General features: G+C 46.5%; 1 protein-coding gene across 7 annotated transcripts in view; it reads right to left on the reverse strand.

Moving 5' to 3' along the window:
* The window catches only part of PCLO (piccolo presynaptic cytomatrix protein), an 854,190-nt gene that overhangs the window by 172,965 nt on the left and 664,656 nt on the right, over positions 1-16,569 (reverse strand). For all 7 annotated transcript variants that reach the window (XM_069627816.1, XM_069627812.1, XM_069627813.1 and 4 more), the window contains one exon: positions 10,123-10,216. In XM_069627816.1, coding sequence (XP_069483917.1) covers positions 10,123-10,216 — 94 coding nt within the window. The remainder of the gene's footprint in view (positions 1-10,122; positions 10,217-16,569) is intronic.

A 16,569-nucleotide genomic window follows, 5' to 3' on the forward strand; every position in this document is an offset into this window, starting at 1 on the left:
TTTTCTCTTTAGCTTGATCCCATGTGTTACAACACTACATAGGTTTACTATCAATAACAGGGCTTTAAACAGAGGGGAGGGCTAGGGAATTTTGGGGAGTGACAACGCGCAATGGGTTGTACCCCAGGTGATCATCCTTTTCCCCAGAGGTCCTCCCGCATTAAACCACCCCTAGGGGGACTACTGGGTACTGACCGCACATCCCTAGCCTCATGGTAAAGGGCTCCCCCTTGGAGAGGAGTGAAGATACCTTGTGAATCGTCACAAAGCAGAGGTGGAATTTGAACTGTCTGCACCTCTGACCTAAATTCTGATGATTGTGTGATATAGAAAGCCCAGTGGCAGCAGTGGGTTTTGATACAGACCCCGCCTTCCGCTTTCTCATCCAAAATAAGAGACTGTCCAGTTAATGTTAGAAGCATGGTCATGCACTCATTTGGCAAGGTTCCACTGATTATTAGTTTCATGTTTAAAAAAAATGATATATGATATAATTCATGTATCCAAGTCGAACACCGTGTTTATTAATCTACTGAAATCCTACAAAGCCACAACCTAGATGTTTTTCTTCATACGCTCTGTGGTTATTAATGCATAAAAACAAACCATCGCTAAAAGGTAACAGTGAAAAAGATAGGCCACGCCCTTTTGCAAAGGAAAGGCTGCAGCGTGCATTATAAACATGGGTTTGCTTTAAAAGCAAGTCACTGTGAAAGCATGCTCACGTCTAGTGCTGATTTGGAGCAGCAATCAGTGCACTTAAGACTGATGTAAGGCCCTGTTTGCTGATTGCATGCAGCATCTCCTTCTTGCAAGCACTGTGCAGTGGCTGGTGTTATCTGAAAAGAACATCTGGGAACAGAACACGTGACCCCTTCGAGTTCTATTTATAGGCATTGTATGCATCCCTCTCACTCCTGCTTTTAACACATGTGTTACCCAATGGATCTGACAGGCACGTGGACGGCTGCAAAGAAGGTGGCACCGTGTTGGACAACACCACAGCTAAGGCAGACAAAGAGACATGAGATGTATCCGTGTAATACATTATCCCCCTGTCTACTCAGGTGGTTATACTGATGCTCAAGTTCATGTGTATTCAGATGTGCATGCTGAAACTGAACTGCCTCTAGGCGCTGGAAAGAGCTAGAGGAGGCAATACAATACTATTGCTTCATTATCTCAGGTTTGACAGTAAACAAAGATTCACCCACTGAATTCACCTCCTCCTCCGTTTCCTCACCTGTGGATTCGTCGCAGGATGAATCTTCCGAGGGGATTTGTCTTCTTTCACGCCAAGAGTCGTTAGGCTTTTCTTCGTCGGGTTTAGGATAAGATCCTCTGGAAGCCACACTGCCTAATGACAAGAAGTCGGCAGTAGGGGCTCCCAGGGAGACCACCCCACTTCAGGGAAAAAGCACAGCTGAAAAAACCCTGATGTTGGTCTTCTGTTCCAAGATGGTGTATTTCGGAATGAGGAAACTCCAAATCCCAGAATGCACTGGAAATAGCAGGATGGTGCACAGGAGGATCCAGCAAGGTAATTATGAAGGAACCGGGATTGGGGACGGATACCCAAGAACAAACGGAAGAAAAAATAGGGAGCGGGAAGGAACACAGGTAACAGGAAAAGCGGCACCAAAAGGCCAAATAATAGAAGGAAGCGTCACGGAAGGAGAAGGGGACAGGCCCTGTAGGATAAGCTTCGGAGGGGCAGCAAAGGTAAAACACAACGGAGGAAAGCACAGGCGAAAACACTCGAACAGCGCTTAGACCCAACCGGAAGAGCAGGGTTGCAACGCGCCGAGTGATAGAATTGACGCATATTTAAACACGTCATCGCGCACATCGCGAAGTCGGCCGCAACACTGGAACGTTACGCCGACATCGCGATGATCGCGAGTGGCTCATCTCCTTCTCCAATGCTCCCGCAGTCTCCATGGAGTCCTGATCGTGACACATTATCATGTAATGGTAAGTGCCCGTACATAACTCTATATTTCTTCCTCTTTAGGCTGCAACCCCTGAGGAGGGCGGGCATTACCTGTCAGGCAAAGGCCCTGCACCAGTAAGTCATATTTATTTCACTTTATTTATTTATTGTGCATTTGTAAGGTGCTTATACATCAAGAGATTGTGTTTCAAAGCACCCACAGGAAAAAGGGGTGGGATCAAGGGAGCAAATCAAGACAATGTAATAAAGTAACAATGATGAGAGAAAGGCAGAAGCCGGTCCTACTAGGCCTTGTGAAGATGCGGAGCGTGCAAATGCAGAGCAAAATGAGGGACAGGGGTGGTGGGAGTAAGTGCTAGAGGTTCCACAGAGGGGGAAGTGCCAGAGAGGGCAACTGGTAAGTGCAGGGCAGTGACCACATGGTAGGAGAATCATCACCTGTAAGTGCAATAAGTGCTGGCCTGAGAGACAACACAGGTTAGTGGGTGCCCCAAAGGCAAGTGTGTATGTGGGGGTTGGTGGAGGCTGTAGGCGGTTTCACAGAAGGCTAGGGCCCAGAAGGACACATAAGGGCCCAGCACATCAATTTGCCAGAGAGCAACAGTTCAACATAAAAAAGGGGGGAAAGAAATGTAGGCGCTGTAGGCGGAAAACAACAGATTTGGCATAAGTATGCAGCTGAGGCAAGCTATAAATGAGATGTACAGAGAGAAACAATGTAGAGTGGGAGGAGGGAGCAATTAGCAGTGAGGCTGTGAGATGGACGGGGGCAAGAGTCAATAGGCGACTAGATGGAGAGTTTTGGATCAAGGCCGGTGATCCAGCGTGATTTCCCATGCTGTGTGATGGCCCATTTTTCATGGTCTGGAGTCCAGGGATGCCGGTTGTGTGATCTGTGAGTAGTGTGGGCTGAGAAAAAGGTAGTAGGGGCATCGACAAGGAGACAGGCTTCCTCCAGCTCCAGACAGGGCCAGACACTGGTCTTAGGTGAGGGCTTTGGTCGGGGGGCTGGCTCTCTCGCCTGTTGGCTCACCAGTGGCTGATAAAGTGTTGCAGCTGGCCAATAGTGGGCTTCAGTGTGGAATGATGTTGTAGAGGAACTCAGGTGCCTGGAGCAACGTTGATTGAGGTGTCCATATTTAAAGATGGAGAGGGCCTCTGGAGAAATGGCCCCTACTGTGCACCACAAGGGCAATAATGAGTGCAGCAACAACCAATGTGGGACAGCATGTCAGGTGTTCCGTGTCCCTCAGGAACCAGCACGGGTGCAGAGTGTGTGCAAGTGCAGGGAGGGTAGTTATGAAAATAGGAAGATTGTGTAGTTAGGGGGAATAGTGAGAGTGAGCAGCGGGCCAGAGGCACTATGGAGCAAGGATTCTGTCATCACGAGTAAGTCGAGATGGTGGTCAGTGATGAGGTCATGGACTTCTATGGTGTGTGCTTCCAGGCAGTGTACATTGATGAGCATGCAATTGAGGGAAACATCCTGATTGGTCGGTGTGATTGACTCCAGACTAGCTGGTGGAGGGGTAGTAGAAAGGGGGCAGTAAAGGGGTAAGAGATGAGTAGTCTGTGAGGAGTCTGTGTCTTCTGCACTCAGCCACTACAGGTTAGGCAAGGCCTTGCAATTCTGTGTTGGGCAATTGCATTCTGGAGCACAAGTTAGATAATCTCTGGAGGTCCAGTAGGGGATAGGAGGGGTAAGGTGGGTTTTCAGGTGCTTGCGTGCATCTTAGAGCAAGAGGGGCAGCGTGTTTGGGGGAGGAGGATGGAGAGATGGGATGGGGGCAGGCGGAGTATAATGTTGTCCTGACTAAGAGTGCCATTGACTTTGGGGATGAATAAGGGAGGCTTCAGCAAGTGTCCCAAGTGTGAGGTGGGTATTAGTTTGGGGGTGCTAGGCGGGGAGAGGGCGCAAAGAATTGTGTAGGTGCGTTGAGCAGTGATGAGTAGTGGAAAGCAGGTAGCAGGAACAGGCTAGGCTTAGGTAGCGTGGTGAACGTGCAGGGATTGCATAGGTGAGGATAGGATTGGGGCTGATCAGGAGCGTAGCGGGGCAGAGGAAAGCAATTCGACATTGATCGTTCTGTTGTGTGCAGAACAGCAGCGGCTGGTGGCAGGAAGCGGGTGAGGGATATATGCAGAGCATAGCCGTTCGGAGGCAGAGAAGGCGCACTTGTAGTTAAGGCTTCAGAGCAGGTACTAAGTGGTATGGAGAAAATCGCAGGTGGCAGGACGGGGTGGGTGGTATGTATGTTCATACTTTATACTTGCCATTCAGACTGGGAACTCTCAGGGTTGCCACATTTACCAAAACATGGGTTAACAATAATGCCAGCACCTGTCCTCTCTGTGATTGGTATGAAGAATAATCGGTCTGTTTTGTTTGTTGTTCTGTGACACATAAATTACTCTGAGAAGAGCTTTCCTAAAACCACTGTTTCGTGCTAGGAACATTCACTGTGTTGCGGACGCTATGAAGCTCTGCATTTCTACAGCCAACAGAGGCGTGCGGCACTGGGGGGCAACAATATATCCACAGGGGACGGTTGAAGCTGAATACATTACTTGCAGGACCCTAAACTCATGTTTATTGTATACTATCAAACGCCCCACTTGATTCGTCCCGACGTTGTGTGATGTTTCCTATTATTGTTCTGCTTTTACGAGTGGTTTTAACTGTATTTATAGCCATGATGTTTTTAAGCTTTTTGAGGTTGTTTAGGTATTTATGTATGATGTTTCTTGTACATTGTATTGTTTACCGGTTGAATAATATGGCATAAAGGTCAGGAAGAAATGGAATGGATAAAAACATAATGTGTGTAATGTTTCCAAAATCAGATTCTACTTGTAATTGTGCTTTCTTTTCATTACAGACATATGGTACAGGGGCTGCAGTATGTCTGTGGAGTTTATAAGCATCAGGACCAGACAGAACCCGGTCTGCTGCTTCAAAATGCATGCAGGCAACATTCATTGCATCGTTAATGCCCGGAGAAAGTCAGCCCTGCGCCCACGAACTTCCGGCATTAGCTCATAATCAGTGCAGCTTCAGAAGGCACAAAGACTCCTATCACCATATCACCATTGCCAGACTGAAGTGTTCCCATAGTCACTGTGTCACCATTGCCATACAGAAGTGGCCCCATAGTCACTGTATCACCATTGCCAGGCAGAAGTGGCCCCATAGTCACTGTATCACCATTGCCAGGTAGAAGTGGCCCCAAAGTCACTGCATCACCATTGCCAGGTAGAAGTGGCCCCATAGTCACTGCATCACCATTGCCAGGTAGAAGTGGCCCCATAGTCACTGTATCACCATTGCCAGGTAGAAGTGGCCCCATAGTCACTGTATCACCATTGCCAGGCAGACGTTGCCCCATAGTCACTGTATCACCATTGCCAGGCAGAAGTGGCCCCATAGTCACTGTATCACCATTGCCAGGTAGAAGTGGCCCCATAGTCACTGTATCACCATTGCCAGGTAGAAGTGGCCCCATAGTCACTGTATCACCATTGCCAGGCAGAGGTGGCCCCATAGTCACTGTATCACCATTGCCAGGTAGAAGTGGCCCCATAGTCACTGTATCACCATTGCCAGGCAGAAGTTGCCCCATAGTCACTGTATAACCATTGCCAGGCAGACGTTGCCCCATAGTCACTGTATCACCATTGCCAGGCAGAAGTTGCCCCATAGTCACTGTATAACCATTGCCAGGCAGAAGTGGCCCCATAGCCTGAGCTGTACCAGGTCTTAGGACTACTTTTCAGATGGTCACAGGTGGCAATCGCTGCATCATCGGTGCCAGGGAAACGTGGTCCTGGGGCACACACACAGACGCCTTTACTAAACTAACACAAATAGTTCCCAGACAGTGGAACTGGGGCCTGGTCTGCCCCGGGCCCAAGTCCTACCTTTTTCAAATATTCACGAACAGATATCAGTGCATCACTGTTGCCATAGGAAAAATGGCGGTCTGGCCTGGGCATACTTTTCAAAGGTTCAGAGATAGTATAAACTGCAGCAACAGATCCGGGGACGAGTAGACTCAGGACCTCATATCAAAACCCACAGCAATCTTTGCAAAACTAGCACACTAAGTCCGCAGACAACAACTTCTCTTATCACTGGCTAGGCAGAAGTAATCCCAGATCCTTACAATGTTCACAGACAGCAATAACTGCTACAATACTGACAGAGAAGTCAAACGGAGCTTCACAATGTCCCCAGACAGCAATCACCACATCATTAGTCCAAGCGAAAGGTGCGTCCGAGAGGTTTATGCATTTCATCCCAATGTTCTGTACCCAACAAAATGAATCAAAATGTACACAAACCACTGGCTCATAAGTACAGACCAAAGTAGGCACAGAACCTCCAAAGTTTAGCAAACAAGAACCTTAGCATCATTAAAACACGTTTCATTGTGTCCAGAGGCCACTTCGCCCCACTTTACAAGGTGCTCCCCTGCGCCCCCCCCCCATATATTCAAAGGCAACAGCAGGTGCACAAGTGCCCAGGAAAAGTGGAGCCAGTCTACTTTTCAAATGTACACAAACACCAATGAATACATCATTGGTACCTGGAAGAAGTGGTGCACACAACTCAAACAGATCATTAGCATTGCCAAAATCATCATTACCCTGCGCCCACTTTACCCCATGTATGGGCAATGACAGTCCCTCAACATCTTTGCAAGCAACAACCACAGCATCATTAGTACCCACATCCTCACTGGTGGCCTGAGCCCACGCTACTGTGTCTACCACGGGACCAGAAGATGACCCCAGACCAGAGGAAAAGCCTGCATAATGCATACCTTGCTGCCCAGTATAGATCCATAGCAAGTGGCCCTCATCCTCCCAGACAGTAGAACACTTTGGAAGAGTGTCACGGCAATGCCATTGCCCCAATGCACACTGTGTGATGTCTGCAGCCTAGATACACAGCACGTGTATGCCGCCACAACATAGGCGTGTTCATTAGAGCCATTACAAACATGCTCACCACGGTACATAAACTCACTTCAGTATTACGTTTCTATAACTTTTCTCACTCTTATCCAACATGGCGTCGCTTTCATTTTTTGTATGTTCCTCATGTTCTTTAACTAACCAACCAAGCAGTATGCTTCCCTGATGTTCGTGAACATCGTACTGCTAAAGTAACCCTGATCGGTTTCAGGGGTGCACAACTAGTTTTGCTGGAGGGCCGAATATACCTTAAAAGCTGCCTACAGGGGGCTGGATTGTTCGTGCGGGGCAGCCGGGAGTGGCATGTCATGAATTTACGACCCCACAGACATTTTTAGTGAGCATGTGGGGGAATACACAGGCATTTTGAGGTGCACATCTTGTCGTTATTGCTATTTGTGCTTTCAATTCTGCATCACATTTATTAACCAAAACTGTTTTTCTAGTACCTATTAACATACTTCACAGCTCTGGTGTTAGTACACGTTATTACCATCCCAGAAGAAAAACGGAGTTGTTACTGAGCTTGAATATTTCATGCACAGTGTGAGCACAGACACTCCCTGGCACCCCAGCAGCATGCACATGACACAGAAAGCCAGTTGTCCCACACGTGAACAAGAGAGGTGCAGAGCGCAAGTCTGCGAGGGGAGGGGTGATGACGACGAGGCTCTGTATTTGGGCCTTCCAGCTTTTGCAAATGAAATGGACCCCACATATTGGGGGGTGCCCTCTATGACTTGGCCAAATACATATTTAAGTGTTCCTTTAGTTGTTGACTACTGTCTGCTTTTCTTTGCTCTGTTGTGCAGGGGCAAATGAACATGTTTGGCGATACTCTGCAGCTGTTAACCCCCTCTCCCCATTGCTTATCTAGACCAGATTGTTGCCAGTCTTAAGGTGGAGGTGGTGGTATATTAATGTATACAAATGTACAACCATCCGCCTCCTTCTCAACTCCTATGATGCTAAAATAAATGTGAGAATGGGGGCACTGTGCAGGACAGCCTGAGCTCTTGTCCCCACTCTCAACCCTCCAGTTTCAGCCTCAAGCTTACCTTAGGAGGTGAAGGCTGGTGACAATGGACAGGTGAGGGCAGTCAAGGCTAGTCATGATGGGGGCAAGGCGACACATGGGAGGGACTTCTGTTCCATCAAGTCAGGAGGAGCCCGTTTACCCAATCCCAGTAGTAGTTTTCACATTGCTGGCCCTCTTTAGGCTGAAGACAGACACTATGTAATTTATTAGACATCCACCCTTTAGAGCATACATGGTGTCAATAGAGTGTCAGCAATCAGTGGCATCACGAGAAATCAATATTAGGGTGGCAAACTGGGGGGCACAAATACTACATGGTGGGGTGGCTGATGGAACATCATATAAGGCTCAAAAGGCCAAACTGGTTTAAAAATACCTATACTTTACCAAGATATCTAAAAAAAAACATGGCATTAAGCATGTTCAGAGTAGGTTTAAAAAACGTTTTGCATCAAGTTAATGTCCTAAAAAGTCAACTCATGTTCAACAGTTGCAAAAATGCCTCATGCACTCAACAAGAGGCTACATTCCGTTTCTTCAAGCAGACATCCCTGCCAGCACAGCTTCAAATAATGTGTAGTTAGAGGTGGTAATTGGCAGAAGAGACATCACTTCCAGCTCAGCTTTAACTAAAAGCCTGCCAAAAAGAGTCAGATTAACAGATATCACTCATACCTCAATTTCAAATGAAAATCAAGGACAGTCTGTTTAAAGGAATAGTGTGCTCAAAAATATTATTGTCCCAACAGACGGGCAATAATGAAAAACATGCATTAAACATAATTTTAATGAAAGTTCCTATGTAAACTTTTGAGCAAACAAGGCTCAAAGCTTTTACATGGGAACATCCATTTTGACACTTCAGGCAGCCTCCTCAGCTCATGTTAAGGTCTGCCCTGGCGGCACTAAACAAGCAGCAAAAGCCCCCTAGTGGGAGCTTTTGCTTACTGCAGCCAGAGTAGAGCTGTACATGAGCTTGGGAGGCTTCCTTTACTTTCATTTTATGTTTTCTGGGCTCCCCAAGCCCAGGGAAGCACAGAAAACGTAAAATGAAAGGCAAAAAGCAAAGGCGCAGCAATTATAAATACAACATTGTTGTATTTGTGATTGGTGTGGTTGGAAAACCACGGCAATCACAAATACAACGCTGTAGTTCTGACTGTGAGGGATTTTGCTTTGAGTCTCCTGGGCTCCCCCGACCCATCAATCAGGGGATGGACAAAGCAGCCAATGGGGGGGGGGGCATTTGCCCCTCCATCAATGGATATCCATGGCAGCAATAATGTCTCAGGCTAGAAAGACTTCCCCAATGAAGTGTGGCCTGCTTTGTTTTCCATTGCGTGAAGTGGGGGTCACTTCATTATGAAAGTCATACCTACAGGGGCCGCAAAACAGAATTTCACTGCCCGCATATGGCCCATTGGTCGTATGTTGTGCACCCAGCTCAAAAGGGATCCACAGACACGGAATCAGGAAATGAATCCGTGGACCGAAATGAGAGAGTTCTCATTTTGTTTACCTACTTTTATGAGATATTTAAAGGAACCATCCTACAGATTAATACTAAAGTCTCAAAAGCAGGCTTTTGGGAGCAGGCTGGTGCTATTTGTGCAAGATTGGTAAAAAGCCGTCCGGCGCTTCCAGATGTAAGCGCAACAGATATTTTCTCCAATTCAAGTCAACAGGGATTTACAATGTTTTGGAAACCCCATATAAATGTGTGCCTCCCTTATCAAGACTGTACTAAACATTCCCAAATATATATATTTTTTTAAAAAAATTTTTTAAGGAATTAACTGAATATGGAGGCATATGATATTGTCAAAGTGGTTTCAAATCATGTTATGTTAAAGGTTAAAAAAAAACTTATCCAATCAAACATTAATAATAAAAAACAGAAAATGTAGAGTCACGTGTATACTTTTTTTGGGAGGTTTTGTGCAGATGTGAAATGCTGCCAAAGTTATAAGCCACCCAAAAAGTGCTCTTCCTCTGGGGAGCGCAACTTAACCATAACTACAGGGTCGCTATTGCCGTAATTTATAAAAGCAGCAGAAACAAAATCAATCTCTTGTCTACAAAATACATATCACGTGTTTTGGATAGGGTCCTTAAATAAGTGTTTCAGGTGAGAGCACTTTAAGAGACGAACCTGCTCCATGGAGATGTTCTTATAAATGACTGTTTGGTTCCACTCGGGGTTCAAGCTCTTCTGGACATGCTTGGTCCTGCGCTTGCACTCGGCACTGCATGTAGGAGAAGAAACAAGGCAAGGACATTCCATTAAACCAAAGCCAAGATTTCAGAACAGCTACTCCGGAAATACACTGTGATGCACCTGTGCCGACAGGCTGCCATTCAGGCACCAGCTGAAAGGGTGATGGGGTTCAGCAAATTTAGGAATTAAATCAAGCAACGAAATGTAGAAGCCTGTGTACAATTTGGGACAAAGTTGCATATGTAAATCGCACACATGCCCCATTATCTGAAAAAGATTGGTTAGTAGTTAGCAATATTTTCTTAGTGCCATGAGACTGTGAAAAAGAGAACAGTGTGCTTTATGAAATCCTCCAATGTTACCGAGGATGTGCGCAGAAACCGCCTACCACCTACCGTAGCAGGAGCCATTCCGATGGTCCCTTTATGGGCGCCACCATGTTGGGCTCAATGCGCATGCCCAAAGACTCAGCACTGGTCTCCTGTGCACGCACATGCCACACCGCGTCATTTGTTGCCACAGCAACGATGCCTACTGCTATGAACGCAGCGCGGGACTCGATGCGTTATTTAAGCTCTGTACTAACAAATACAGATGCGTCTTAACATGCGCCGTATGTTGGTAGTCTGCTTTTACCCAGTTTGCCCTCTGTGCTCTTTTTCCCTGCCTGCCTGGCTGCTCTAAATCAAGTCCAACAGATGGGCAGAGGGCTTTGGAGAGCCCCGAGAAACCAAGAGACACAAATATTCAGAGTTGGGAAAGCCACAGGGTTATGGGAGCCAGATGAACTCTAGTGGGCAGAAGCTTTACCGAAGCTATCAGAGGGGCAGAGGGCTTTTGGGAGCCCAGGAAACACGACGAATAACAAGCAGAACAGGAGAGGGAAAGAGCCTGGAGGTTCAGGCCCTCAAACATAAAACAAGAATATTGTCAAGCACCAAGTCAGAATTGGTCGAACTGTATGAAGAAAATGTTTTCTTCCTGGAATGAGTGAACCATATGGAATTAAGATTTGGCATACAAAAGCTGCAGAGAGATTGAGGACTGTACTGTGAGAAATTGACGAATCTTTAAATATCTAAACTTCCTGAGAAAGGAATTTAATTGATTGGGCCAGGAAATAGCCAAGGTCAGAACCTTTTGCTCTGGCTTCCTTTTAAAAGAAATTCAGTCTAAGCATCAGGGCCAGATAGCTAATAGGGTTTGGAATAAGCACCATTTCTTTCGGACTTTGAAAAGCACCCTTACTTTCAGTTTGTTAGGAACTGAACTTCCATCAGGAAGGCTAGACAGGCGATTTAATTATTATTTGAATAAAAACTTGTGAACATGTCACACCTTAGTCCGATTCCTCCTTCTGGTGCACCACTGCACTCAAAATGTGCCCCGCTGGGCTCCCCTCTTGAGATGTGACAAGACCACCTCCTTCCAACTCTCAGAAACTGGGCTTGCCAATATTTCCTTTACACCCTAGACAACCTACGATTGACCTTTTTCTCCCCCTCTTCAACCTCCTGCATTCCTCTCTATCTGCCTCGACCTTCACTCTTTCACCCTCTTCATTCTTCCCTCTCATTCGCACTCATCCTTCACCTTTGTCCCATATTTCATCCTCGACCTGCACCCCTCCTCTCGCCTCTTCCCCTTTCTTACCCTTCTTCCTGACTTCTCAAAACCCTGCTTCCCAGTCTTCACTCTCCTTTCTGCAACTTCTTCACCTCTCTTCTTCACTGCTCTTCTTCAGCAGTATTCTGCCCCCCTCTTTTTGACCCTCCTCTCTCTCATAGACACCACCTACTCCTTCTTTTCTACATTCTTACACTTGTTTCCACCTCTATCTCCCTTAGACTGTCCTCTCTATTCTTTTAAACATACTCTCTCACCCTACACCCTCCATGTATTTAGGTAGGGAGCATGCGGGTTGAAGACAGGCAACTGCTCTCTCCCTACCTGCATGCTCCACTCTACTTGCTTTCATCCAACTCCTCCTCCCTGCCTTTACCCAACTCCTTCTCTCGGCCTTCACCCAAATGCTTCTCTGCTGCGCATCGCTGCATTCCCCTCCTGGGTAGCCCCTGACATATGCAGCCCTGGAGGATTTCCTTGATGACATGCTTGCCTCGGTTGCAATTAGGTGGGCCTTCTGGGGCACGTGGTCATGGCCGGACTGTTCTTGATGGTCCCGGGCAGCCACCTCCACACTTCACATGCTTCAAATGTCTCTGGGGCAGTCCGGTCTGGCCGCCCTCTGGTAGCAAATAGCCCTGTCACTCAGTCTCTGGGCGGCTACCCATGCGCCACCCTGGGCTATTCAAAGGATTAAGGCCCCCCGTGGCAGCTCGAAGCAGCAACCCCACCAAGTGTCTATCTTTCTCTCTCTTCCCTTAACTGTCCTTTTTAACTGCTCTCATTTTTTAAATCCTCCTGAATTCTCTTCACTCCCCTGCCCAGCCCATTCTTGGACAGGGGTGATATTTTCTAGTGCTCCTTTTCTTTTTCTTGTCTCTTGATATTCTATGCAGTCCCATGGTGGGCTGAATGGATTCTCCCAAAAACAAACACAGACATGAATAAAAAGACATCACACATTCTAAATGAATCTTTATTACTCTGGTGCCTGCGTCTTTCTTTCTGGGTGTTCCCTCAGAAGGCCAGTATGTAGCCCCACTAGCCGGGCCCTGTAGGGCAACGGGTTACACAACTCCTCCCCTCTGCCTTCACCCAACTCCTCCCCTCAGCAGAGGTCTAAGTGGGCGGGAGCGGTGCTCCTATACTTTTTATTTTTAAGTTTACTGTTCCTGTACTTCTATTTTAAAAAGAAACCGTTCTGGAGCGGTTTCATTTTCAAATATAATTCTGGGAAGAAGTTGAAGGTTGCACTTCAGTGCACTGCACTGAACATTCCCTTAGAAACCGTTGTGTTTGTTTGGGGGTTTGGATTGTATGTGGGAGGGGTGCAGCAATGGGGTTGGAGGAGAGCACAGGCAGACCAGCAGGGGACAGAGTTCTACTACTTCCTTTTGTACACTTCCACCACTGCCCCTCAGCCTTCACCCAACTCCTCCTCTCTACCCTCACCCAACTACTTCTCTTTGCCTTCACCCTCCCCTCTCCCCGTCTTAACCCAGCCCTCTGCCCTGTCTTTGTTCTCCTCATTTTCCTACTTCCTGCTTAGTGGTCAATGTGTGCAATACAATTTGTGGGACATGTGTGTCTTGAGACTCAACTCTAGTTGCAACTGTTTGAGACAGTCAATAGGGACTTCATATTTGCTTAGGTTTATGGACATGTTTTTTGTAGTCCTACAGGAGTATATGCAAGGTGTGGAGAATAGCGTGCTGTGTGTACACTTAGAGCAGTGAGTATGGACATTCAACTGTGTTGCACTGACTCTTCAGGGTACTGTCTTGGGGTGGTTAATGGCTGTGGTGTACAGTTTGAGGTTATCCCATGCACAATGCAGAATAATCAACAAATCTTGGCTTGTAAATCCACGTCATTTTGCAATCTGGTATTTCTAGTCCGGCATTTGTGAACTGCATGGGAATGCAGGTTGGCGGGTGTGTGCATTATATGAGGGATCAGAAATGAGAGCCCGACACAAGGTTGTCATGTTTTTATCAAAGATATGTTTTCAAAGAAAAGGGGTTGAGAAATGATCCTCTGGCCCGATGCTAAAGGGGAGTTTCCCTGCCCATCAACCAAAAACTAAGGATCCGTCTATATCAGGATGTTAATAACTGAAAAACCATAAATGTGTCCAAAACATCCTATCCTGAGCCTCACACTAAAAACAAATGACAATGTGTACAGAACATATCTTTAACTGGTCAAAAAAGTGTTCACAACTGAAATAGGTATATTTTCAACAAAAATGTTCTCCAAGTTCCAGAGAGTGAATCCCTTCCCCTGGATTCTAAATTATAAAAAGTATAATCACTTTTGTAAACAGTTTCTTGGTGTCTTGTTTGTTCTTCAATGCAACTTTCTGTCAAATTCTCCATCTTCTTCCCCAGTTCCACTGAGCTCTCCCTCCTCAGCTGAGTCTGATGTCTCAGTGTCCAGTTCCTTCTTCAGTTATCTGCTCCGGGTGTTGAAGACTCGTTATTTTGTTGATAAGTGGTATAGCCCGGTAGGAAGCCACTGTTACTGTTCCCTTCAACAGCAACAACGGGGCCCACTTTCCGGGATAGCCGGAATGGGGAAAAACCCTACAAAGGCACAAAATAAATCCAAAGAGATGAATTGCAGAACAGTTGTAGTGATGTTGCAAGTTCGAATGAGACTGTGGCCTCAACCCGGAACTGGTGGAGAGAACAGTGAGATAAATCAGCTCTTTGGGAACGGCTGGAACAAAACAGTAGCTCAGTAGAGAGAGACATCCCTCAGCAAGGGTAGTCGGAGCACTCATGGTAAGCGTAGATCCTTAGAAGAGGAGACAGAGCTATGAAAGGAATACCAGAGAGCAACCAAGTGGTCCAACACAAAGGGAAGATGAGAGAGAGAGAAAAAGAGCCAGATAGAAGGCACAGCAGTGCAGACGGTAAGAAGCAGGAGCCGAGAGGCAAGCTGGAGTACGAGAGAGAGCTGCGTCCGAGAGTGGCGTGGAAAGAAAGGACAGCGTTCTGAGCTGGAACGAAGCAAGAAGCATGCAAAATGTACTAGCCTTGGGATAGCGGTGATAGAAGCACAATACCGCAGTTGCAACATGCTGGACCGCCAGGAGGAAAGTGAATAAGAACCTCCCGGTGGCCGCCATCTTGCAAAACAACTAGACCGCAAGATGAGATGTGGAGTAGCATGGTGGCACAATGAATGGCAAACCAGCTTCCACTGACTCCAAAGGCGCCATGCGCCCGGGCGCATGACACTTTCTCCTGGGTCTGGATAGCAATGTCTTTCTTTAACAACCACCAACTTTCCAAAGTTCAACAAAGAAATGCCAATCTTTCCGTTCACATTTCTTGGGGCTTGCAAATTGCCTGGTTTACTCTCCTGCCAGGTTTCTTTATGCAATGCCAACTGCCTGGTATACTCTCCTGCCAGGACTCTTTCTGCATATATATATATATATACATATATATATATATATATATATATCAACTGCTGACTGCCTTGCTTGTCAGGATTTCACATATGTTTCTCTCACCTGGTGTCTTTGGTTTACCAGGGCTTCTCATATGCATTCTCTGTACCATCAATATTGTAGGTATGGGTGTCATGACCACTGGGTTTCCCCTCACAAGGTCTACTAAAGTGTTTTGGCTAACTGCATATAGATCCTGGGCTCAGGGAAAGTAGGACCCTTGGCTATGTAGTTTTAACACTTCCTCATCCTTCAAACATGGCCCCCAGTGAAATTCCTGGTATTGGGCTGTGCAGCCTAGTTGTTGTCATGCCTTCAGTATTTAAGCCTCTCCCCGTTTACGTTCCGCGCTTCGCGTCTGTTTGTTTGCAAAGGACGCTTACCGCGGATCCTGTCAAGATTCACCTCAGAACCCTGTCCTTTCTTCATGGTTTTTAGTTCCTGGTCCAGTGCTTCCGTTATTCATAACATTCCTTACCTTGCCCCTTGCCATACTTGCCTTTGGTGTTCCGTTACACGTTTGGGCGAATTCTTCTAATTTGAAGTAAGTTAGCGGCAACGCTTTTCTGTGCTCGCGCTTTCCGCCAGTATAGTTTCGTGTATATTTATTGTGGTGGATTGTGTGCGTAGCGCCTTAAACTTACTATCAGTTCTAGTCAGGTGTCGAGTGTCGGGACTCCGGCACTCGAACGTGTGTGAGGAGTCTGTCAATTGTGACATGCAGGCTCTTGCCTTAGGTGCCCTGTCGCTATGTCTTCTCAGTGAAATACCTGTGACACTTCATTGAATACGCAATTGTTAAATAATTTCATTTTAGTCATTGTTATTTTTTGGAAAACGTCATTAGGAAATTCCATGGCATTCTAAATTGAGCCCCCTTTTTCAGTTCTCCTCAGGTTTGATTGTCATGCGTGCACCTCACTTCAGGGTCCCGTTTCAATCTAGTCCGAGGGTTTAGGAGTCATTCCAGTGTGATAGTTGGTTGGTGGTTATTATACAGTGGCTTATTGGTTCCATTTACTGTGCCTTATTGCCTTCACTCCAATCACCCTTCTACAGTAAGACCCTATTTGCCACCCCTTCCATCTTCAGGACTAGCACCCCTGCGCAGAAGCAGGATGGATAGCCCACCATATACCAATCAAAGGTAAGAGTAGTGATATTTGAAGGGGGAGATAGATAAGGAGAGTAGTTAGTGCCAAGTTACCTTGGGAAAGTTACATTTATCTGTGTTCCTGTGTTTACTCATAGTTTCCTAGTCTATTGAAGCTTGAGATTCCAGAAAAAAAACAAAG

Source organism: Ambystoma mexicanum, chromosome 12 (assembly GCF_040938575.1).
Source record: "Ambystoma mexicanum isolate Mex_15411 chromosome 12, UKY_AmexF1_1, whole genome shotgun sequence".
NCBI classification, from domain to species: domain Eukaryota; kingdom Metazoa; phylum Chordata; class Amphibia; order Caudata; family Ambystomatidae; genus Ambystoma; species Ambystoma mexicanum.